This window comes from Chaetodon trifascialis, chromosome 15, assembly GCF_039877785.1.
Source record: "Chaetodon trifascialis isolate fChaTrf1 chromosome 15, fChaTrf1.hap1, whole genome shotgun sequence".
NCBI classification, from domain to species: domain Eukaryota; kingdom Metazoa; phylum Chordata; class Actinopteri; order Chaetodontiformes; family Chaetodontidae; genus Chaetodon; species Chaetodon trifascialis.
The window spans coordinates 18,255,362-18,280,455 of NC_092070.1; the positions used below are offsets into that span (position 1 = coordinate 18,255,362).

The window sequence follows — 25,094 nt, forward strand, 5'->3', positions numbered from 1 at the left end:
AGTTTCTTTCATGATTAGATTGAAATAGCTGAGAGGTAATCGTCTTACAAAGTTACTGCAGTGGTGCACTTGGAGTGCTCTTGTAAGTTTGGAGCAGCATCATGTGATGAGGCACTCTCCAGATTTCTGTTTTCCAGTGTGGATGGTGCTCCTGGAAACAGGACTTCAAAAACAATTGGAAAGAAACTGTCTTGAGTCACAACAGTCAGAATCAAACAACTCAGCTATTTTCCTAACAGAGTTTCCCTTTTTCCGTTCTGCATGGATTTACATTAAAATACTAGTATGTTTACTCACTGCAGACTTTCTGTCTAGGCTGCTAAGGTGCAGTAAGGCACTGTATAAAGATGAGATGAAATGTTCTCATCTAATTAAATCCCACCTTTTTCTTTCTTTTTTTTGCACATTCAGCTCAGAACAAATAAAGGACTAATAAACATGCATTTAATTTACTTTGCATGCTGATGTAGGACTTAATCTTGAATTCTGAACATACTGATGCAAACTAACTGGCGGTGTTACGATTCCAGTGGTTTCTACGTGTCAACAATTACAGAAGTATGGTCTGGACTGGTCTGTCAGAACATACTCTTATCAGTGCCTTCTTTCTGTATATTCTAATTCTGTCGAGTTGGTGTCACGGTAACATTTTTATTATTAGGTCTTTCCTGGCTGTGTGACGTTCCCCGTCAAAAGGAGCCCCCTCAGGCATTCACCTGTGTGTGTGTGTGTGTGTGTGTGTGTGTGTGTGTGTGTGTGTGTGTGTGTGTGCCAGCAGATAGTAGCAAAACTCACACCACACCTCTACCTGATGTCTGTGGTCACACAGGGAGATCCCGCCCTCGTTGCTCAGACTCAATTTCTATTGGACGGTGTGAGTGAGCGACTGATGCCAGTGTGGAGCACCTGGTAGTCAGTCATCGGTGGGTTCTCCGCGGAGCTGCGCACAGTGAGCCGACTGCACAGCAATGCGGACGAAAAAGGGGACAAACGAGGGGAATAGTCCGGTTTTCTCTAACAACCCGGTGGGTCGGGGCTTTGCGTGGTCGTAAGCCAGAATTTCGCCGGGATTTCGTCTCCAAACCCGCACGGAAAAGGACATTAACTGGCTCGGAAGCAGCTCCGGGGCGGATATTTTCCCGACAAAACCCACAGTCGTACTCCCAGCCCTGATCGTGTGGAATAATCAGCTAAAAGAATGATTGCTTGAATATTTTTATACAGTCTTGTAGCCCTTTTTTTGCCAGCACCGCTTCCCGTTTTTTTACAGACTCGCTATGGTGGACTCCCCTACCATGAAGAAGACTTTTGTGGTCCCAGACATAAAGCCATTGGATTTGTATGACTGTACTAAAGCAAAAATATGCGCGAGTGTCGGATGGTTGTTGGCAAAGTCCTACGGCAGTGCAGGTGGGTTTGAGCTGAGGCTACAGGCCTGGTGAGTTGTGATGTTGTTCAGAGAGGTCGTGTGAAGACCACCATCCTTTTGTTGTCCAGCAAAATGTTTATATTCTGCTCAGAAGTGTAGCGAAAAGCACATGGATGTAGGGGAACTGCAGTCTGTGTGTAGCTCAGCGATTTTCAGCACAAAGAGCATCATATGAAAGGGGGACCATGCACGCGATGCGTTTTTTTTTTGACACATGTCATTTGTCCTCATTCAATGTGTAGTCACATTTTCTAGGTACGTGTGTGTCAGAGAAGCGGGCCTCCTCCCTAGGCCTTATCATGCTAACCCATTTTGTCGTATTTCTAGCCGCCAGGCTTCAGTCACAAATTGCAGGCTGCTGGATATGTTTTTAATCCGGTTACACAGGCATGGCACATGGGGCGTAGATGATTTCCAGTCCCATTCTTCACCATCGGCGATGACAGCCATCAGCAGCCAATGTGAACACCGCTTTCTCCCGCAATTCATAATCAGGAAAACAGAGCTGTGCGCTCATCGTGCACTGAGTGAATAGACTGTAATTCTATCGCAGTTTGTTAGGGGGTTCCTTTCAATAACCGTGGTCAACACTCCTCAAGAGACACTTGGTGAGAAACCATCCAGCCTCTGATTCAAAGCACACCCACCTAAGAAAATAATGCTGCATGGGCAATACGTGTCATAAGACATAGTTTTGCCTTTGGACAGCGTCAGCTCTGACCCTGAGGTGATAACAAGTCCCTTCTTTGTCCTGAAGTCCTATCTGAAGATACCACAGCAGTCCTGTTAGAGAAAGGCTGGATGGCCCCGTTTCATTTCATAGTAACTTTAGCAGAAGAGTACACTCTGTAGTCTAAAGGCAGGGCATTGTTTTCCAAGTAGTCCTGCGCATATTTACTAAAATAACACAGGACCAAAACAAAACAAACATTGTCATTCCTGTGCTGTGCATGTAAATAAATACTCAAGAGGTTGATGGTCAAGGTTTTAATGTTAGATTCCACTCAGTTTCGGCTTGAAAGGGGAATGGGTTGAACTCTATTTTACTTTAACAACATGGCTTGTGTGTTACACAACCCTAGGCAGGCCGTGGGACCAGGACCATAGGCTGCTGCAGCCTCTGTGTGCTCTGTTTAGCACCTCAACCACGCCCTCTGGTCAAAGTCACTCTCCACGCCAACCTACAGGAAAAGGACCAAGACTGTGTTGATGTGTAGTTTTGGTCCTAATCAACTTGGCTGCCTTACTTATAGTTTCCTGCCAAGTCAAGGTGACATCATCAAGTCCCTTCCCAAAAACTCAGCTGGGTAGAGCAACAGATAGCACAGCAGGAGCCAGAGCGGGTCATCTGGTACTCAGCACTTCCAGGTCAATAAACTTAATAGTAACAATAGGCAACATTTTTAATCTCTGAGTCGGCGCAATACAAATGGACTTTCACATCGACGGCACAATGCACACGTCTCGGGTCTTAATTTAGATATAACAATTTAAAAAGGTTAGATGGTAATGTTTTGGGAGCTTGCAAGGGCCTAATGACATAAAAAAGCTAAATCGAAAAGTGCACAGAATTCAGTTTTAGACAAAGTTCCTGCAGGGTTTTTGCTCTGATCTTCACCACAACCAGAGATACAGTGTCTTGTAAAAAAAACCCCCAGCAATTTATAACCATCCCTAAACTTAACAGTTTGAAACATAATGCTGAAACCATGTCAGATTCTCTGAATGCTAAAGAAAAGAGCTGCAGCGATTAGTTTCCTGTTTCCTTCAGCCAATGAAACACAGAACCATCCACCATACATTATGGGTGTTCCTCATAGACTCTGCTTGATCCGCCCAGTCATTATGTCTGGGCTTTCATCATAACATTATTAAGAACCAGCAAATAATCTCATTACATGTTCTAATATGCTAGTTAGTGCTACTTTATTTATGTCATAGATGCTATTTTTGGCACATATAGGCCTATTCATATCATTATGTTACTCATATTCATAATTATTATTGTATTGGGCTGCATGTATTTTAAGACTTTCATGATAGATGTTCGGCGGCTCAGTGCCGAGTCGGTGTCTTATGATCTTTTGTTATACCTTGACATATGATTTATGCGTAATGTTTTTCATCAAGTTGAAAGAAAAGTGGTTTGGCAAGCATGCACTGTATGAGCTGCACTTTAAGTTGTTGTGACAGATGACTTGAAAGATCATTCGAGGTTGACGTAAAATAATTGGTGTCTTTAGACTGGAATGAGACCAGAAACTCTTGATTCACCAGTTTGTAGGGTTGGGAGAAACTCTCTCATATAAACTGACATGTTCAAAGGGATGATTTTGTTTTTCAGTTTTCTTTCTGGGACCAAGCTACTGATGTAATTTGTGCATGTTTGTAATCCATCTGTAAACAGCTTAAATACCACTTATGAAACAACCTATGGCCCAGCTTAAACATTCCCTGTTTTGGTCATCAGTCTCTTTGATATCCTCTCCTGATTTATGTATTTATCTTTCTGTAGAAAACCAAACCACCTTGTACCTGCATGTGCCCGAACATGTGTTTCTTTAGCATGGTAGCTTCACCTAGCTACAAAGCTCCTCCTGGATCACATTTAAATCCTCTTGGAATGATTACTCATCCTCTCCCAATCATTTGTAACTATGGTGAGTCAACAAGGGACAAGGACCTGAGGAGGATGTAGCCTTGTTATTACTATATAGTCAAGCTGTAGGAAGTCCTGTTGGTGTACTGTATGAAACTCGACTTGGCTAAACCCCTTGGTGCAGTTGCACCGTGTGTTTCAAGATAATGTGACAGTCTATTGGAAGAGAAGTCATTTGCGACACCGCGCAGGCCAGTGTAAGATAAAAGAAAAATATGTGAAGATCTGGTTCTCAGTTGGCTTCCAAGTTGACAACGCTGCGGCAAGGAGGATACTTGCCAATACAAATACATCCTGCACGCTTTGTCACTCTTCTATCCGGTGTTGTCCCATTAGTCTCTTAAGCACCCACAACATAATCACACTCTCTCTATAGGATGTGATTCTGTGTGTGCACTGGCCCTTTGATGCAGTTTAAAGCTACTGTGCTTATGTCATCCTGGAGCGCTGTCTGTGGTGACATGTTACAGGATACACAGGGCCGTCAGGGATGGCATATTTAAATGGACCTGTCAATGCATAGGGACATGAGATAGACCCTGTGTAGTGCTTCTAGTGTGCTTTTTCCTTATGAGAACATGCTGTGAGAAGTTGGTTCGTTGGTCAAATATGTTAATTTGAATGCATGTACATACTGCTGGCTTTCCTATTATTGTAAATAGAATAGTGCAGCCTTAGCACATAGACAGGTATACTGGCAACCTCTTCCAGTCTTGTCTAAGCTGTAGTGTTTATGTTGGCATTAGTATTTTGCTCAGAACTAGTGGTCACATGTGGGGTAGGGTGTTAATATAGCCCCTCTCACACTGCTACATTTGGGGGCAATGAAACAGTACCTGCTTTGTTCTGAAAATGAGAGTGGATAATCATCTGTGTTGTAACCTTTCTACCGCATGATGTAGATGTTTATAGCTCAGTTTTTAGGATTTAGAAGTCATTGCCCACAAACTTATCAAAACATGTGTAAGAGATTTTCACGCGATTAAAAAAAATTTATCACCAAACAGAATGTTTGATCGGGCCGGTATGCGCTGATGCACATGACCTCGGGGTGGATGTCTAATCTGTCTAAACTTGATTCTGTGTCAGGGGTCCTGAAGGGTTCCAGTGGCCAAATCCAGCAGGTTTTGCAAACTGCTGCACTGTGTTATTAATAGAGAGACTTACTTAATGTTCACTGTTACTGTGACAACCTTCTTGAAATCCAATGCTGATTGTTCCCCTTGCATGTAAAGTGAGAAGGGGTGAGTGGTGGGGGTCTTGCCTAACCCTTTTTCACCAGAAGGAGCCAGGTAGCTTTAAATGGTGGCAAATTTCAATCAACCTTTGGATGTGTTCATGTTGCTCTGTCTTTCGATTGCTGTCCGACACGTGTGACAATGTCTGTGACATGACCAGCGCACTAACTCGATCAGTCAATGAAGTAGAAGGACACATGACTCCAGTTATCAGCAGGCTATCGAGCAATGCAGGTTAGTACAGATAGGAGCTAACGCAGCTGAACTGACTGCAGCCCCAATGGAAATCTCCACCCGTTCCACTATACTTTTTAATAGTTAATGCAGTTTTACAAGATTAAATATTGTGCAGACCAACCGATCACTGAAATGGTGCTGTGGTCTTTCTCTGTCTGCTGTTTTGTCATAATAGCATCAATGTGACGCTGCTGTCGAGAAAATCAGTTTTCTGCTTGTCAGGAAGTTAAGAGGTCAGGGTCAGCTGCGGGACAGGGCACCTGCAGGTGGTTACGGATTAAGTCTCTTGGTCAAAATCTCCTCAGTAGATGGTAAATGCTTGCTTAACCATTTCTACTTGATGAGCAAGCTGCCTGCTCACCCTCAGGGATGTCTTACTCAGAGCAGTAGATAAGCACTGACCTCATGACCTGTGAAAGTGACAGAGAGGCTGTTGCTCTAGTTTATTCAAACACACAAGCTTGTGTTTTTAATGTAAATATTTCCTAGAGGTCTGTTGATGTCAACATAGTGGAGGCATCACATTCCTCTGTGCTTGGGCAGAGCTGCACTTAAGGCTGCCAACTACTCTTTATGCTCCTTATTCATTTCAGTTTTTTAACAGTAGGTGTGTGTTTTGTCCAGAGATTGTTGCTATTTTTAATTTTCAGGTTTATAGTTTTGGAACATTACGGATGGATTTGCAACCTCAAATACGTGCAGTGTGTGTTTCTGTGGCATGCTGTATGTGACACAAAAAGTCTTCATGGTGAGACTGTCTCACAGGCAAATCAAGCTCATATCGATCTCGCTCATCTCACTCAGTTTGTGGCATTTGCATTCTGCTTTGCCTTCTGGGGTAGTTTTCCTTTTTTTTTTTAAATTTAAACACGTCATCGTGGGAAGACTTTTTTTTTTTTTTTTTCTTGACTAAGGTGTGCATTTTGGTTGGTGTGTCACAGTGTTTACAGCTTTAAAGTGAGCATTGTAGCTTTGGCATGCAGGAGTATTTTTTACAACAAAATGGACCATGTGGCGTGACTAACAATATTGTTTGACAGCTATAGTCATCACGGTGTGAGAGTGAGAGACAGAGAACAGGGCATTGTCTAATCTGAAGCTGGGCGTTTTGTTTTGTCTGATGTCAGTGGATCCATTACATGTCTTTATAATGATATACAACAACACGGTGACACCTCCCTTGTAATAGCCTCTGTGTTTCTCTGGTAGGCACAAACTTAGACACTCATAAGTTTCTCCTTTCTCTTTTCAGGCAGACTGCTGGTATTTTCAGCTTGTCAACCTTTTTCCCGAAGGCCTTTTAAAACAGTGAGAGGCTTATTCCAGTGTGTTTGCAAAGAGACACAGGCTATTGAGTTTGCTGCTGGTTTGGTCTGGATGCAGAGAAACCAGTTTCACAGAGGGTGTGTCAAGTGTATGTTTTTAGGAAAGCGTTTGCTGTGATCTTATGTACAGAAGGACCAGTTAGAACAGATTCTTTAACAATATTCAGCCAGCCACTAATTGTATTACATGTTGCCTTCCTACACTTTCTCTGAGTTGAGTCGATAGTTTTGAGGTTGCAGGTTCTGATCAGGTTTCTGGTTTGTACTACTGAGGTCATTTCTGTGAAGATCTGAAAAAGATGAGAGAGAGAGTTTTGGGCAAAAATGAGGCAAGGGTTTAAAAAGAAGGAAGAAATGAGCAACAGTCTTGTAATCTGAAGATGCCAACCTCTGAGATCCTCATGCCCCACTGACCTTGATGCTTGCTCTGCTCTACTCACTCGTGTGATTATAGCTCCAGGGTATACACCAGCTGTCTTAATCTGCCACCAAACCTGGCAGAAAGCAGCTTTCCAAGCCAGCAACAGTGCTCCAGATGATCTTTGACTGAAGAAAAGAAGGAGCTGCGCATGAGAACTATCTCCCTCAATATATTGTTTATTAAACTTTGCAACCAGTTAGTAGCACCACTGCGGCAGGAACTTATCTAACTGTGCCTGTATGTTTGTATGTTTTGTCTCTTGGTAGAAAATGTCCCTGCAGAGCTGCGTGACCCCTTCTACTGTGACCAGTATGAGCAGGAGCACCTTAAACCACCAGTCACGCGCCTGCTGCAGTCCTCGGAGCTCTACTGCCGCACCTACAGCATATTACTGGGGGGCACTGAAGCTGAGGCGCAGCCCAAAGACAACGGTGTCCTTTTGCAGCTCCTCACTCAGAGAGGCATCGTCTCCAAAGATCAGGACACACCAGTGACTGATGCAGACCTCCGACACAAACCCATCAAAATGGTAATGTAATGTTTTGGTCATGGGAAACAGTAACCATATAGGTGATGACCCCACACTAGTCTGGCATGCAATTGTGTGGGCAGTGGCCTGCATGGATTGACCCATAACTGGGTAGAAACTGCTTTCTCTATCACCCACAGGAGTGAATATCTCCTCCCGTGGAACCAGATGCTGTTGTTGATATAGGTGCTTGTATATGCTTTGATTCTAGGGATTAAAGGACATCAAAAAGACCCCCACTCATTCAACCCCACTCCCCTCCCCCATGCTGCCCCCAGCTGATCCTAGAGGATGAGTGAATCCAGCTGCTAGGACTAGGGCGGTTATGGTGACACGACTGCTTTAATTCCAGGGTGTGAGAGGGAGGGAGAGTCTGGATTCAATAGATGGTCCAGATCAGTTGCAAAACAATGGCTAAACAGTTCTGGTGAAACTTTAGATACTGTGTTGAGAGAATACTCTGGGCTGACTCACTGAGTTAAAGCAAGAGAAACTGGTTTGTCCTCTTAGCCCTTGACAATGGATCTCTCACTCTCTGTCTGTTTAGTACGCGCATGATATAGTCCTAAATTCTTCATCCTGAAAACCTGCAGATAACTAAGTTCATTTTCAAATAAGGAATCATGACGGTCTCAAAGAGGAGGGATGCTTTACAGTTTAATGGAGCATTTATTCCCTTTCTGCCTTTGCTGACACAACAGGAAATCGCTTCAACTCAATTTTGAAGTATTCCTTCAAAACCTCCCTCTAGACAGATTATGAACTTACTCAAAAACTGCCATTCTCCCAACCGCCTTTATTCAGATCCCAGTTAACTTCCACAAACTGGTTGCTAGTCCACTTGGGGGTCCATACAAAACAAGAACAATAAAAAAACATTAAAGTCACATAGTGTCAAGTCAATTAAACAGTAACAACCCACATTGGAAATGTGGGTTGTCCTGTATGTGCATGTTCACCTAGGTGCACACACACATACATGTGCACCATGTGCTGTTTTCATGAAAGCTTAGTCAGACTCTCCAGGGACCTGTATGGATGGTGTTGTTGTCAGGTGAAAGCTGTTTGTCTACTGGCCACTGTAGCAGGTGTGGCACTGCTGGTGCTCTCGTGATTGTTAGCTTGATTGTATGCTTGAAAAGGTGTGCATGCAGCTGTGACAATTCTAACCTAAACGGCTTAGAAATTGTGAGAATTTCAATGTAGGTTAATGTAATATTGTAGTGTAGTTATATCTAGTATGACAAAATGAATGTAAATAAATACTGGTAAAGTTGTATTTTGCAACCTGACAAATTGGTTATTGTGGACAGATGATGATGAAAGACACAGTACATGAAGAAAGCTGGTAGGGACAGAGTGGACAAGGTTCCTTTTAATGGGAATTTCCTTTCTATTACTAGTTTGTCATACCCTGTACTACCTCTGCTTCCACACGTTATAATCTAACTATGCAAGTCTTAGTATCTATTTCAGTGTTATTCCTTCCATTTCAGTAATTTTCAGTACTGTTATTTTCATGGTGGGTTGGTTTAGTGTTTAGTGTTGCATCAAATTTGAGGTCATATAGTCTTACAACTAGGGTTCTGTGTAGGACCGTTATATGGTCTCTGACAGTTCAAAACTGTGCTGACAGATGTGCCATTTTGCACCAAAGCATCTAATGGCAAAAAATATCCTAAAAAAGTAATTAAAGTGATAATGGCTACAATGTTATCCTTATCATTAGCACTACCACAATGGTCTAATGACGCAGTAGGTCTGTTTCATGCGTGGTGTTGCTGTAATTTGTGCGTGTATGGATTTGTCTGTTTGCATGCGTCTTAGGTCTGGGTGCTACTTCCTGGCCAACCCATGGAAAATCTCCACTGTAAATCCTAATCATTAAACTCTTATTTTGGCTGTTAATATTAATGCTGCATTTGCTGTTTGCTGCTTTGGCATTGGAGACTTCCAGTCTCTGCTTGGCCCAAGGCAGCTCTCTGAGGTTGTCTGCCGCTGACTGACACTGTAGCTACAGTGTGGCAAACGAAGAAAGTGGGTCATGCTGCAGCAGCATTAGAAGGATGGAGCATCAATGTGGGTCTTGGCCAGTAAACGGCTTTGGAACAGCAGCAATCTGCTGCAGCAGTGCTGTATGTTAAAGCTTCACATGTCTGTGTCAAATGAGAGGATAACATAAAATGCATGTACACAAAAGTATGTTGAGTCATGCTTGTTGTTGACAAATTAACACTACTGCCAGATAATCTGCCAAGCCATGTACTGCAGGTGACTTTTCACTTTGTTGTTGATGCATCACACATGTTACATCTTTGCTGTGTTGTGAAATTTGGCTCATGCATAAATCCAGGGATACAGGTTGACCCATAATCCATAAAGACGCTGGCACTGGCTTTGGTTGTTGCACCAGTGTCAGTACGGAGTGCCAGTGACCTGCTCCTTATAGAGCTTCAAAGTCTGTGCTATTATCAAAGTAGGGCAAAAACAGACACATTGTAGTTCACTTAAAATTATTCTCCTCATCAAGCTGTATGCTGCTGCTACAGGATGAAGAAGCACATGCTGTTTGTCCCTGCTTCTAGACACTGACACTTCATTTGATAGTCAGAAAATGATGGTGAAACCTGTGTGATCTGGGACAAGTGGAAAGTGAATCCCTCTTTCCTCTGAATTGTTTGTAATATGAGCGGGTCTGGTCTAAAATGAAATAATTTGACAAAATGAGCTCAGAGAATGAGGCAAACATAGTTATTTATTTTGTCTTAATCTTGTTTTTTTTGTATATCTCTAACCTTTTAGTTCAGATGGAAATGTGAAGAGCTAAAAGTTTATCGTTATAACGTGAAATACGTCGTTTTTTTATTTAAATGTAGAATTTTAACTTGCAATTCTGGATTTGCTTCATATTAAACTGTGGGGTCTTGTAAACCCAGGCACGCTGGACATAATAAGCATGGTACTGACAATTATTTTAGAAACTATGCTTTCACTTCATGAACACTGTGACTGTTTCTGCAAAAACAAAACAACAAAGCTTTAAACCTGAAGAAAAATTAGCAACATTCATTTGCGTAATTCAGCGTCTAGATGAGTTTTAATGAATCAGCTTCTGCCCTACTTTGCGAGTGTGAGCAGAGGCTGGCATGAAGGTCTTAAAACAGTCAGTCATTGCCACTGTCCCTGCAAACCAAGCTAGCACCAGCGTCTTTACAGGCCAGGGTTATCCTGAAAGAAACACTTTGTAGATGGCGCATCCTGAGCAGTGGAGCCACCAGCTGCTGCCACTGTGTATGTGGGCGCATGCGTGAGTGCGCTTGTGTGTATGTGTACCCTACTGGTAACTGTCCTTCTGGTGGTGGCCCAACCCAGATTAGAGATAATCTGCAATGCAGACTGAACGTCATCATCCACGATTGGATGACACGCCAGAGATGACCACTGACTCACCATGGACCCAACATGTCTCACAACATCAAACTACTATGTTACATTTGTTGTAGGTTGAGATCGTAGAATCTAATCATAATTACCCATTGCAAACAAATTGCACTCTTGAGTAAATAACTGAATACATAACTACTTTTATTACACTGGTGATTGGAGCATTTGTTCCCAGTGACAAAGCAAGTCATGTAGCCATAATGCAGCTAACCCTCTTCCTGGTCCCCTGTTGGTTTTAGATAGGCACTGACACTTTGTCTTAAATCATACTGCTGTGTTGGCAGGTTTCTGCTCAAGTGAGCATCAGTCAGGAGCTTAGTTGAAAATAGAAGTGGCAGACTATCAGAAACACTAAGCATCATCTTACACCGTTTATTCAGCTTTGGGCCTGATGAGAAACTAATGTGGAGTAGTAATTAAAACTTATCTGCCGTGTGTTAAACAAGTTTGGTGGAAAGCTGTTCTAGAGTGGTTTTCCTTGTTTAAGCATACAGTTCATGTAAATATCAGTGGTCATATATCCGTGTGCTTTGAGAGACCCTCCTGTCTAAAGTCCCCTGCTGGGCCCCAGACCTGCCTGATCCCCCTGTTTGTCTCCCCCTCAGTATGCACCAGGGAGGGTAGGGGGATGGGGTTAAGTCATATTTCAGACATAATCAGATTTTGCCCTCATTGTAATCTCACTTAATGATCCACAAGATGCCTTTGCATTCTTTGTTGGACTCAGTTGTTGACATGATTACGCAAGCAGCTTTGCCAAATAGAGCCAGAAAGATTTCATGTTGATGGGGTTAATTGATGAGGTATTAATTTTTCCTCTCTCTGTTACATCGGTTTGAGCGGTGCTAACTGTTTGCTGGCTGGATGTTTCCAAGCAGAGAGCCGGTGCTAAGCCAGGGGCACGGAGCAATGCTGTGGTCAGGCCTGTGTTGAGATGCATTGTGGGTCAGCTGGTTGGTTGTTATGGTGATCTGGCAGGCTCTGTGCTGGGTGTTCATGAGTTGCTCCTCTCTCCCCTCTCATTAGGCAGACTTGTGATTTAGCTTAGTGTGCTCAGGTCTGTAACGGGAAATCCACTTATAACCCCTTCTTCCCCTTTCATTCTGCTGTTTTTCTCATGAATTAACCTCCACTCATTCATATGAATAACTACTGTACAGCATGACAACACGGATGGCCACTTTCACAAGGTCTGACATTCTTTCTTTTTCATCTCCTCTCATTGCCTCTCCTTTTCTCTGCGTCACCCTGTCTCCTTTCACACTGTGACAATAGCTCCAACCTATGATTATACTTTGTGGCTAAATGCAGAAATATGTACTACCTTAAATCACTTTATTTTTGTACGTACAAGTGTTGAAACATAGATACCGCAGAATTTAGCAGGTCTCTTTGACGCAGGAACAAAATGGTTGAAAATAATGCCACAATATTTTATCAATATTAAAATACACTCAGCAGACACTTAACACTTGTAAAATCTAATGCAATCCAGTAAACAGCTCAGTCATAAATTTAACCTTTACAAATATAAAAATGTTAAGTTTTTATTGGCACTGCCATAGAGGTATTTATTTATTTTGGACTACAGAATTTTTGCAAATACAATATATTCATAGTATAAAAGTTGACTGATGTAAATTAAATTGTGTCCAGTCCTACTGTGTTTCAGTTATCCCTGCTAATGGTGCTCTGAATCAGTCAGATTGTGGCTAACCCTGAGTAGCCCCAGTCCCTTTTATCAGGCCATTTGTCCCCTCTTGTACTGCAGACATTTCCACTGAACAGACAAGTCATGTCACAGACACACAAGCAGCAGCTCTAGTCTTGGCAACAGTGTCGGGAGGGCAGGCCTGCCAGGGCCACACAGCTCCCAGTGACTTACTGCAGCACATCCAGAGAGCTGGGCCCAATGCTATCTGACAAGCCTTTGCTGGCATAGCCCTCCCTGCCCGCCCCAGCACCAGGTCTGCCCAGGTCAGCAATTTACATCAGGGTTGAGTAGGCAGACATGCAGACAGGGCTCATGCACGCAGCTGGACTGCCACCAGCCCCCATCTGGAGCAACGTAAGAGGTTGGAGGAGGAATGTCTGGCCCCTAAAGTGGAATTTGTAAGCAGTGAAAGGGAACAGGCACTGATTTGCACAGATTAGGCTCAAAACTGAAGATTGGAGATTGAAGGAGTGGTCCCATGACAGGAATGTGTTGTTTGCAACCTGTCTGTCTTCTCTGTGGGTCAGAATTCATTATTTTAACAAGGAGCTTGTTGCAATTAGCTACAGTAAATCAAGGAGAGAGGGGCTCCACTACCACTGCAGTACTGACTTTAATGACCTATGGTCCTGTTGAGGCTTTCTTAAACTTGAAATGCGTTTGTTTACCAGCTACTGTGATCACCTTAATAATTGGAAAAAAGTGAAACTGGACAAAAGACATGAGTGCTTTATTTATTATGAATAAGCCCCAGAGTTCATTCATTTGCCAATTGTCTGTGTGAATTAAATGCACTTGAAATAGTTCAAACATCTGAATCATTTACAGTGATCTGTTTTAGGTTTAGACACACAAAGCACTGTCCATGTCCAACAGAACTCAACATCTAATGAGCTAACAGGTTTATAGAGTTAAGGCACTCTCTCTGACTGAGCTGATAATGTTGGTGGTGTGTTTTAATGGGCTCTAGCCTCTTTATTGGCCTCTCACGTATGAGGAAATGCACTTATATCTGTTGGATACAGATGCTTGGGAATATCAAATATGTGTAAGCAAGAGAAATAATGTCTGATTGTTGTACTTCTGTAGGAGGGAAAAAGATTTTCTGTCAATTACATTGTCTGACAAAAACGCTTTCATGTACCAAAACTGGAGGAAAGACGTGGAACACCTGTTTCTTACAGAGAATGCTGTTCATTGTTGTGCTTCCTGGTGATCTAGTTACAGCACCTCATTTTATCCTGTAGTCTATTGCACATGAGTCATACAGCCATATTTCACTGCGCAATAGGAAAGGGAAGCATGCTGCAGAGAAGGCAAATAAAGGTAAAGCAGCTGAGGAATGACAGTCCTGGAACACACGTGTTATCATAGTACAGGTCCATTGCCTATTTAATGATTGTTTAAACATAGGTCCAAAGTTCACCCACATCCACTGCTGTGTGTTTACTTGCTTAAGCCTCTTGTCCTGCTTTCTGCTGACTCACAGCTGGCTTCTGGTGACCTCTAGAGGAAGCTGCTGGTAATTAATGGTAGTGCTGCCGCAGTTAGAGGTGATCTCTGATCTGCAGTGAGCAGTGTCCTGCTAAAGCAGTGGAAATGTCAGTGCCCGGCATTATTGTGTTAGCTGTAATTGATTGATGCTGTCTGGACTCTCTGGCTTTCGCTGTGGTGGTCACATCTCTGACAGTTCCTCTTCCTTCTCCCATGTGATTGGTGCAGAGTGCTCACCTGGCAGTGATTGATTCCCTGATGGCCGTGGGAGCCATGGAGACAGTGACTGCGGTGAAGACATGTGGTTCTGCTGAGCTACTGGGTGGAGTTTCCAGCTGGGAGGATGCTCTGCTTCACTGGGTTAATGTGGTAAGGAGGAAGACAAAGAAAAAAACAATGCTTGTGTCAAGGACACATCTTTACTGTCAAAAATCAGTCATTGTTCAGATGTTTATCTTCCTAAGACCTCTGCTGTAGATGATCCAGTGTCTGTTTAGCTGCAGAACTAAGGATGCTGTAATTCTTTAACCCACAATGTCAGAAACATGACAAGAAATAGAATATTGAAGATATGTAATCTGTGCGTGTTAACTGCTTTGTCTTCTGGCATACTTGCAGTTAAACCAGAAGCTCAGAGAACGTACTGAAGGATCCCAGAATGACACGTCTCAGGCCATCACAGAGCCCCAACCTGTACAACCCTCTGTAAGTACTGCATTACACATCCAGTGTATTTCTATTCCTTGGCACACATCATTATATCCAAGCACACATGCTAATCAGTGTAGGATTATGCACTCAGTGCAATTAAAAAAGCACCCAGAGTGCTTTGTATGAAGCTCACATTGTTAGTTTTGCACATGTAGGCCTTTACCCATTCGTACTGGCTTGCACAGTAAAACTAGGGGTAGCTTCATTGCTTTGTCAATAAGGTTGTCTTGTCATTTCAGGAAACTACCGTCATCACAACCCTTTCCTTAGTTTGTCTAGTTCTTCCACTGTAGGCTTAATACCTCTCCTTGTACTCCTGTTCTCCATTTCCCTGTCTTTCTCTATTTCCTGTCCCTCCTCCTCTCTGACAGTGTCCTACTCGCTGGTACTGGAAACTTGTTCCTGTAAGTTCCCTCCTTTCCTCTGCTCCCTCCCCCTGTCCCTCCATCCCTCAAGTGTCTTCATCCAATTTATCAGCACTTGTCTGAAAGTCAGGTGTGTTTTTTTTCCCCATATGCTGGTGTGGGAATGCTAGTGTGCATCACAACCTAGCTTGCATTAAACTGCACGTCACAGCATAGATGTCTTAGGGCGGGGCAGGACAGGGATGCAAAAGGCATTGTTTGTTTGCACATGAGTGGTGCATGAATCACAGTCAGTGCTCAAGCAGGCCTTCAAACTGCCATGTACAACCGGTTCCTCTGGTGTGCAAGACAGAGGTGTGTTTTTGTGCTTGAATGGCTATGGGGGTTAACAGTGACAGGCCTGTCTTCAGCTGGTTCCTGCTGACAGTGGGCTGTTTGTCTCTATACTATAGTCGTAGGATACCTGAAACATTGTTTTTTTTCCTCTTTCTTGCCTCCTGAGACCCTCACTTGTCCCACTTTCTCCTGACAAATCTTTCCTTCTTTCTGCTCTGATTAAATCACTCCCTTTGTATCTGCCGTTCGTTCATCTAAGCTCTCTCATGCACACATTAGCATGACCTTTATTCGTCCTTTCTTCTTATATTCATACTCCTTTGTAACAGTTTATGTTATGCATCACAGTGCACATAGAATATCTAACCATGTTTGGAAAACCTTGCTTTTGATGAAGGTTTCAACATTAACTGATATGTCATATATTTAACATACAAACATTAACAAAGTACCATTAAGGTTACTCAGCAGTATTTGATTGTCATATTTGTTGTTGTTTTTAGCTCCGCTACAGAAAGGATAAAATTCAGTCCAAACAAAAGCCTATCTTTCCAGTGGTGAATGAAGTCAAAGACCTGTCCAGTGGTTGTGCTGTTGCTGCGGTCATTCATTACTATTGTCCTGGCCTGCTAAGACTTGAAGGTACCAACAAACCACTAACAGTTATTTAGTACTGGTTCTATCTATCTATCTATCTATCTATCTATCTATCTATCTATCTATCTATCTATCTATCTATCTATCTATCTATCTATCTATCTATCTATCTATCTATCTATCTATCTATCTATCTATCTATCTATCTATCTATCTATCTATCTATCGATAGATAAAGATATGTAGATATATGTGTGTGTGTGTGTGTGTGTTTGTCTATAAATATGTCATTTTAACACTTTCTTTCATCTCTCTGAAAGATGTTTGCATGAAGGACTCCATGTCTGTAGCGGACAGCCTGTACAACCTGCAGTTCATCCGAGAATTCTGCGACAGCTGTCTGAAGAGCTGCTGTCATGTGGCACTGGAGGACATGCTGTACACACCGCAGGAGCTTCAGGTACTTACATTCACATTCCTGATCATTAATCATCTGATTGACACATTAACAAAAGTATTGAGTGCCTTATTTGTTTTGTGTGAACTTAGCTCAACTTGCTGAGCTTCCTAGCAGAACTGCTTTGCTGGTTTGAAGTACGAAGGCCGGAATTTGTTCAGCCAATAGACACATTAGGTAAGTGTTTCCAATTTTGTGGTCCTGTGTAATAAAGTGTAATCACAATATTGAACATCTATTGCAGAGTCTTATTTGGGGTTTTCTTTTTTGTTAGATGGATCCACACCAGTAACACCAAGTAGCTTGAGTGGTAACAGGTACAAAGCTCTCTGAATATGATTTTGCTTTTGCAGTAGTCTGACATAGTTTTTGGATGAATCACTTGTTTGAACTGAAAAGTTGTTTTTCTACCTCACAGTACCTCCCCTTCTATCTTCAAGAAGCCTTTCCTCCCCATCTCCTCTCCTGCGTCAGGTAAGATTAAGACTGTCTTGTCATCATTACATCAAGCTACAGTGTTTTGTTTCTTTTTCTATCATTTTACAATGTGGTTCACTCATTTCCCTCAGTCCTTGTTTTTGTGTCTTTTAGATGTGTTTCGTGACAAATTATTGTACATATTTTTTCCTCTTATTGGTGTATTGCTTGGTTGTTTTGTGCATCCCTGTGTGGTGTGCATGCCTTTACATGTCTGTGTGTGTCCCATTGTACTCAGGATCTTTGACTCAGTCTACCTCAATGTCTCATATAGAAGGAGTTGGAAAGACATGGAGCAAGAAACCTCTCAGGTAGGACCTACACATTCAGTAAAATTTAAAAACTGTCTTTATCTACTTATTTTTATTGTACTTATACTCGCTTTTTTTTTCGTCGTAGCCGCCCCTTGTCAGCAGTATCCTTCAGCATTCCTTTTGGCCTGGACAGTGATGTGGACATTGTGATGGGCAACCCTGTGATAACCCGCTCTGTGAGCTCAGACCAACTCAACCCAACAGGCCAAAATATGATCCGGGTGCCCTATACACCTCCTGAAGACCTCAGCCATTTACTGAGTAAATCACCAGGCCCTAATGGTCCACAGAGAGCTTCTTGGGCCACCCAGACTCCCAGTATCCCAAGGCTGGCAGAGGAGAATGGCCTTGCAGCAAGTGAAACAGGAGAGCTTCCCACCATTGAAGAGGCTCTACAAATTATCCACAACGAGAGCAAGATGGAGCCTCGTTTACACCCTGATGGTGCTCCTGATGGCTTCTACCTCCATTCTCCTGATGACCCTGCTAGCTCCAGACATAACTTGCCGAACTTAGCACCCATCAGCTGCTCTGCCCCTACACGCTCAGGAATGATATACCGCCCCACAGGAGAGTCCAGGGAGCCCACTCGCACCAGAAACACCTCTGAATGTTCACGAGACGATGACTCGGTCTTGAGAGATGGCAGCGTTGACTCAGATGCATCAGAAGACCTGCCAAAGGCCCAGTCCACTCCAACCACACCAGCTGCTGGTGCACACTCTACTAGAGGCCATGGCAAAGAGGTGTCTGACAGTGGTGTGAAGATGACAAGCTTTGCAGAACGCAAAAAGAAGCAGACAATGGATTCTCCCAAAGCCTGCGACCCCACTTCTCCTCAGATGACCACATGGGCCCAAAAGTCTGAAGAAAGCCCCAGCAAGAGCCCACAACTCAATAATGAGATGTCTGAGCTGGGGGTTCGGCTTGAAGAAAAGCGCAAGGCTATCGAAGCCCAGAAAAAACGCATTGAGGCCATTTTTGCAAAACACCGGCAAAGACTGGGGAAGAGTGCCTTTCTGCAGTTAAAGAAGGAGCAGCGTGAGGGTGAAGCCGAGGGGGAAGGAGGAGATGGCCAGGTCAGCACCTCATCCACAGAAGAAGACCTCTCTCGTTTGACACTGGAAGAAAGGCTAGCTCGAATGGAAGAGGAAGAGCAGCAGGACCAAGATGAACAGCGCCTCTCAGTGGAGGATGAGGGTAATGTCAGAGGAGGACTTAAACTCAACAAGGAAGCCGGTCATTTTAAAGAAAAGGCAGGTACACCAGGAGAGCGCTCTGGGACACCTGGTGAGAAAATGGTAGCTCCCCTAGGAGACTATAACAATGCTGTGTCCAAGCTGACTGCAGCGCTTAGCTCCCTGCAAAGTGACATGCAGCGGCTGACTGAGCAGCAGAACCAGCTAATCAAGAAGAAAGCTTCAACTTCGAGCAACAAATCATGGGTCATTCCAGCCAGCCCTAAAACCTCCACCCCAGCCCCCGCTCCTGCACGCCTGTCGCGAGAATCCACCCGAGATTTAAATTCAGCCTCCTCCTCTCCCTCACCATCCCGCAAAATCACGAACCACACCACTCCTCCTAAATCTCCTCAAGTCCATCGTAGAGCCCAATCTGTGCCCCCTAAAAGCCCTAGACACCACCAACACAGTCGTCCCTTGGATGTTAAGGTCCCAACTCTATCGAGAGTCATCACTGCACCTCAAAACGTGGACCGCATCCCCCACCTTCGTCGCGTAAATCCCTGGCAATCCCAAGTCCAGACTTCATCCTCATTCTCCATTGGTGACTCTGACAGCCTAGTTGAGCTGCACTCATCTGGTCCAACTCCTGTTCCCACACCTACTCTGACCCCAGTACCAACTCCTACCCTGACTTCTCGTCCTGCTGTAGATGACGCTCTATCAGAAGTTGGCTCCAATGACGATCATAGTATATTCAGCATGGACCTGGAGGCTGGGCCCTCGCATGGTCCTTTGGCTAAGAAGGAAGGGCTTGCAGTTGGGGGCTGCAGCTCTGGGGCCCCATCAGAGTGCTCCTTTGAGAGTGATGCCCCTGCAGGGATGTTGAATGGCAAACGCAGTAGCCTGATAGAGATCTCGCTGTCTGCTCTGCAAGGAGATTTGGAGGATGATGTACAAGTACCCGACGCTTTCTCTGACTCAGTGAGTGAGCGAACAGAGCCGGAGATGAAAGGAGGGGTTGGTTTCTTTTTCAAGGTAGGTGGCTGATTTTTTTTACTGTATGTACCATTCTAAAAATGCAGTTTTTGTAAGGTCATTGCATTCATACCTTTTTACTTCTGTCTTTATTATAAGGATGACAAGGAGAGGCCAGAGGATGAGATGGCCCAGCGAAGAGCAGCTTTGCTGGAAAAACAGCAGAAGAGAGCAGAAGAGATGAAAAGACGCAAACTTGAGCAGGAAAAAGAAAAAGAATCAAAGTGAGACCCTTTTTATTCAAATGCCTGTATTCATATTGGAATTAAGACTGTAGCATTGAATATCTTACATTAAATTGTTCAGATGTGTTAAGTTTTAAGATTACTATGGTCAGGTTTTGTAGCGTATTACTGATGTAAACATCATCAGTTATAAGCTCGATTTAGTGTCCTGTCTTTAATGAGTGAAACAAATTGTCATCATTACTTGTTGGAAGTAGTCTCTCACATTGAAAGTCTTACACATTATCGTTCTGTCCTTTTAGCAAGCCTCAGTGGATGATCATCGAGGGCTGGGGTAATAAGAGTGAAGACAGACCCCAGACCCCAGGCACCCCTCCAGCATCAAGTACCCCACCAGTAGAGGGGACTCCCCAGCGCAGAGGAGACTTCACTAGGCAGGAGTATGAGAGGAGACAGCAGCTGAAGATCATGGAAGACTTGGACAAGGTGCTGAGGCAGAAGCCCACCACAGTTCGTGGTGTCAAGAAGCAGAGACCCAAGACTGTGTTCAGAGATGACTCTGTCCTCTCTCATAGCCCTGTCAAGGGTTTCATGGGTAAATAGTTCTAATGTTTGCCCACATTGGTCTTTGTATGCTCTCTTCCTACACTCACATGTATTTGGTTTCTCAATATAATTTATTTTCCTCCTTGTAGGCACCAAGCTGAACAAGGTGTACTCCCACTCAACTATGAACCTGTCCTCTATGGCTAATGACTCTGGAGGCTTGTCTGTCAGGAAGTCTCCCAGGTACCCTGCACAGTGACGATGGCTTGTGTTTTCTTAAGAAACACTTGGGAAGTGGGAGGCATGTAATTTGGTCTAAAACAGTATCAAGATTATACTGTAATAAAGTAGAGCTGTACAACATATTGTTATAATATTGATATCATTATGTGAGATTAAGCAGCATGGTACCGCAGCAGGTAGTGCACGTGCCTCACAGCAAGTAGGTCGGCGGTTCGATCCCTGGGCCAGGCGGGGCCTTTCTGTGTGAAGTTTGCATGTTCTTCCCGTGAATGCGTGGGTCACTCCGGCTTCCTCCCACAGACCAAAAACATGCTCATTAGATTAATTGGTGACTCTAAATTGTTCTTAGGTGTGAGTGTGAGCGTGAGTGTGTGTCTATATATATGTTGCCATGCGATCGGCTGGCGACCGGCCCGCCTCTTGCCCAATGACAGCTGGGATAGGCTCCAGCCCCCCCCGCAACCCCGAAAAGGATAGTTGGCATAGACAATGGATGGATGGATGGATATATGAGATTAACTATGATTCACGAGTAAAATAAGAAATACCTCTGTGTTTATTACCATTATTGTTCATCATCTTTCAAAATTTGTCTGCGAATATTTTCTGTCAGCACCATTGCCATCCCTAAAATATTGTCATAATATTAATGTGTGTATAATTGTATACCAACTACAGGCCTTGTGGTAGCTCTTATCAGTGCTATCAGGGACAAGGGTACATGTAACATGTAACATGTAACATGTACACACAATCTCAAGGTCAAGAACTGACTTTCATCGCTAAACTCTTTTTTTTTTTTTTTTTGACTCTAGCCGTTCACACTCTCCCTCCCGGCTAATGTCGCCAAGACGAATGAGTGCTCAGAATGGAGAGAAGGACTGGGAGAATGGCTCCACTATTTCCTCCCCTGCCTCAATCCCAGAATACACAGGTCAGTGATATATTCCAAACAAGAGGTTCTAAAAATGAATCCAGTGAGCATTGTTTTCTTGAATTAATTACATTTGAAATGCCATGTTTTGCAGGACCAAAGCTGTACAAGGAACCTAGCTTTAAGTCCAACAAGTTCATCATCCATAATGCTATCACTCGCTGCTGCCTGGCCGGCAAGGTCAATGAACCACAGAAAAACAAGATTGTAGAGGTAAGCCATGCTGCTGTGTCAGAGTCCAACAAAGAGGTCCACACTAAACTGGGTTACAAGTGACTGTGATTTCAGTTGTCAGCTGCTCTTAATCTTGTGTTTTTTTTTCTCCCTGTCTCGTTCTCTTCAGGAAATGGAGAAGAGCACGGCCAACCACTTCCTTATCCTCTTCAGAGATACCAGCTGCCAATTCAGAGCAGTTTACACCATGAATCCTGAAACTGAGGAGATGGTACGGCTCACTGGCATTGGCCCTCGGGTCATCACACCTGAGATGGTTGAGTCCATTTACAAGTACAGCTCTGACCGCAAACAGTTCACTGTCATCCCGTCCAAAACCATGTCCATGAGTGTTGACGCCTTCACCATACCCGGTCACTTTTGGCAAAAGCGCCCAGGAACTCCGAAGAAGCTTGGCACCCCCAAATAAAGACCTACTCAAAATGGGTGTTACAATTCAGGGAACCAACTCCCAACTTGACTCTTATTGTCCTCTACTTTGGCCATTGAGGCACTTGAGTTTATTACGGAGTTAGACTAGCAGTGGACAGCATGACTGGTTTTTGGCCAGCTATCAACCTGGACCCCAAGAACAATCCAGTCAACTCTACATGCCAAGAGAAAGGGCCAATCACTCACACATTCAGCCAATGTAGTTAAAATAGTTCCTCTCTTGAGAGCTTCTGATTGGCTCTGCCTGGTCAACCTAGATTGTAAAATGTAATGCAACCGATTCTATCGGGATGAAGAATTTTCTTTACCTTGCACCCTGCCTCCTCATGCCTTGCCTTACCCTGCCCCTGGAGTCATTTTTGAGACTCTTTGGTAAGAAAAGAGGGGACAACCACACTGCCTTTGCCCTCACAACAGTATTTTGGGCCAGAGTAGTTCCCACCCCTCTCATGTCTGCTTGCTTTTCCTTTTGCTGCCTTTTCTTCTTCCAGGGCTCACTCTCTCTCCAGTCTACTGAGATAAGTTGCTCAGCTCTCAGTTCTGATAGGAGATCTCAGCTGAAAATGAATAGCAGGTAACGCTGCTCTCATATGAATGTAGGACACACACACTTAAACCACTCATTTCCATTCAGGGGTGTTTTCACTGGTTGGTCAGGACCAGAAAATAGTGAGTGATTCCTCTGTGGGCTGCACTGGTAGTGGCTACTGTGGCTGTCAGTGGACTTGCACACCTAGAAACTGCCTGTGCCCCCATAGTTCGTGTATTCCACTCCATTCCAACTCTCCTTCAGCTGTAGACATCTGGATGTTTTTTTTATACTGTTTTGACATGTTTGACATGCTGGACAAATCGGCCTTTGAGAGCTGAAAAAAGAATGAAATTCATGTGACTTTATTTCCTCTTAACTTGGCTTTATCATTTTCAACGTGATGAATTGAAATGTTATCTGAGCTTATCTTGAAAAACAATACTGGAAACATGAAGGAGGGCTTTATCATGTTTATCATTACTTGGATGCAGCTCTGTGTGAAAATGATAATCAATGCTGATTTAATATATGCTGAATGCTGATTACTTTGACTTTTTTTTGACAATGATTTGTAAAAAGTAAGTTGACCTTTGTAAGCTACGAATAAGCTAGCCTGCTGCTTAAGCATTAGTGAGATGTATGTTTGAGATGAAAATGAGTGAATGAGAATGAACAGAAATTGTCAAACAGCTGAAAATGGCTGAAACCTTTTGTCTAGGGATTAATAAATCCTTTAGGTCACTAGGAGTCTGTTTCTTGTTATACGATTCCCTGTTTGTGTGCCCTGGCATGTAAACAGTAGGTTTCTTAATGAAGGATCATTCCGGACTGTAACAGCCCTCATCTCCCCCACACAGTCTCTAGAGACTCCTTCATGCATAACTGGGGGAATGTAAAACGCTGAGCTGTTTGTTTTTTTGCCAGTGTGTCCATGCTATTAGGGAAAAAAACATTCAACCCTGCAATTGCTTGTGATCAGGTCAATATCACCACAAACTCTGTGGGAAATTGGCCCTCTCCCCTTCCTTTGCAGTCTTTAGCACTACAGCAGCTGCCACGGTGCAGCTGTCTTCTTTGAAATCACTGACTGCCTCCAACAAATGTGTTGTTTGAATGAGATTCCAATAGTGATGTGAAAAAAATGTCAAGGAGCATTAAGAAAAATGGTAAGATGATTGATTAAAAGTGTGAGTGGAGGAGTGCATATGGAATTAGTGGATGTTTGTATTTATGTGTTTGTAAAGAGTAGTATGTGGTAGTTAAACACTATATTTTGATTCTGTGCAATTCTCCCCTAGGAACCCCCACGTCACCCTGAGGTGTATTTATTTGGTTTGCATTAGATGGTGCATTTGATGTTTAGTTTCAGGTTCTACTTATGTCTCTTTTGGTTAAGGTGGTAAATCACTCATTCATTTCATAGAAGTTGTCATAACATTCATGTTGTTTTCTTTCTCTTTTGTTATCGAATCTTTGCCAGCACATTATGTATGTTGATTTCATAAATTGACTATCCTTGGCAACTGGACCAGACAAATAAAAATCCTTCTTTTAAATCACCGCCACCTATGTTTTTTCATTCCCATGTTTATTTCCCCACTTGCATTTGCATTGTTTTATGTTATTAGAACTTTGAATGGGTGCAGTTGGTATCAGTCGATAGGTGGAGGCAAAATCTTGCTGCTGAAACGGTGAAGCTGCAGAAAAGAGCTTTTCAGGCAGACACTGAAACAGTGACAGTGGAACGTTAAGATGTTGATACATGCTTGAGTTAATTTAGTCATGGGTTATTGAGTATACGGGCATATCCAAAAAACAACGAAACATTTCTTTATTCGATGATGCACTTTTCCTTTTTTGTTTTTTTACACAGTTGAGCTTGTTCTGCTTAATAAAAAACATGACAGTGTTTGGATCTCAAATCTGCCCAACTATACTGACACATACTGTGGGCATGACACAGATAAGGTAAATATTCGCCTTCATTTCTGATCCTGAATTGCATATTTTTCTCCTCACTTC

The 25,094-nt window shown here is 43.3% G+C and overlaps 1 protein-coding gene across 5 annotated transcripts; it reads left to right on the forward strand.

Moving 5' to 3' along the window:
• The first annotated feature begins 915 nt into the window (after window positions 1–915).
• camsap3 (calmodulin regulated spectrin-associated protein family, member 3) lies at window positions 916–24,631 on the forward strand. Of its 5 annotated transcripts, none has more exons than XM_070980187.1 (18): window positions 916–1,410; window positions 7,576–7,838; window positions 14,719–14,859; window positions 15,109–15,195; window positions 15,573–15,605; window positions 16,406–16,544; window positions 16,820–16,959; window positions 17,049–17,133; window positions 17,231–17,273; window positions 17,375–17,430; window positions 17,672–17,744; window positions 17,833–19,966; window positions 20,066–20,190; window positions 20,454–20,746; window positions 20,847–20,940; window positions 21,756–21,874; window positions 21,969–22,087; window positions 22,218–24,631. In XM_070980187.1, the coding sequence occupies exons 1-18, from the start codon at window positions 1,278–1,280 to the stop codon at window positions 22,515–22,517; spliced, it is 4,377 nt and encodes a 1,458-aa protein (XP_070836288.1). In that variant the 5' UTR covers window positions 916–1,277; the 3' UTR covers window positions 22,518–24,631. The 5 variants fall into 5 exon arrangements, with proteins under 5 accessions (XP_070836288.1, XP_070836291.1, XP_070836292.1 ...); XM_070980190.1 differs by having other exon boundaries at window positions 17,708–17,744; XM_070980191.1 differs by having other exon boundaries at window positions 17,711–17,744.
• Window positions 24,632–25,094: the final 463 nt, after the last annotated feature.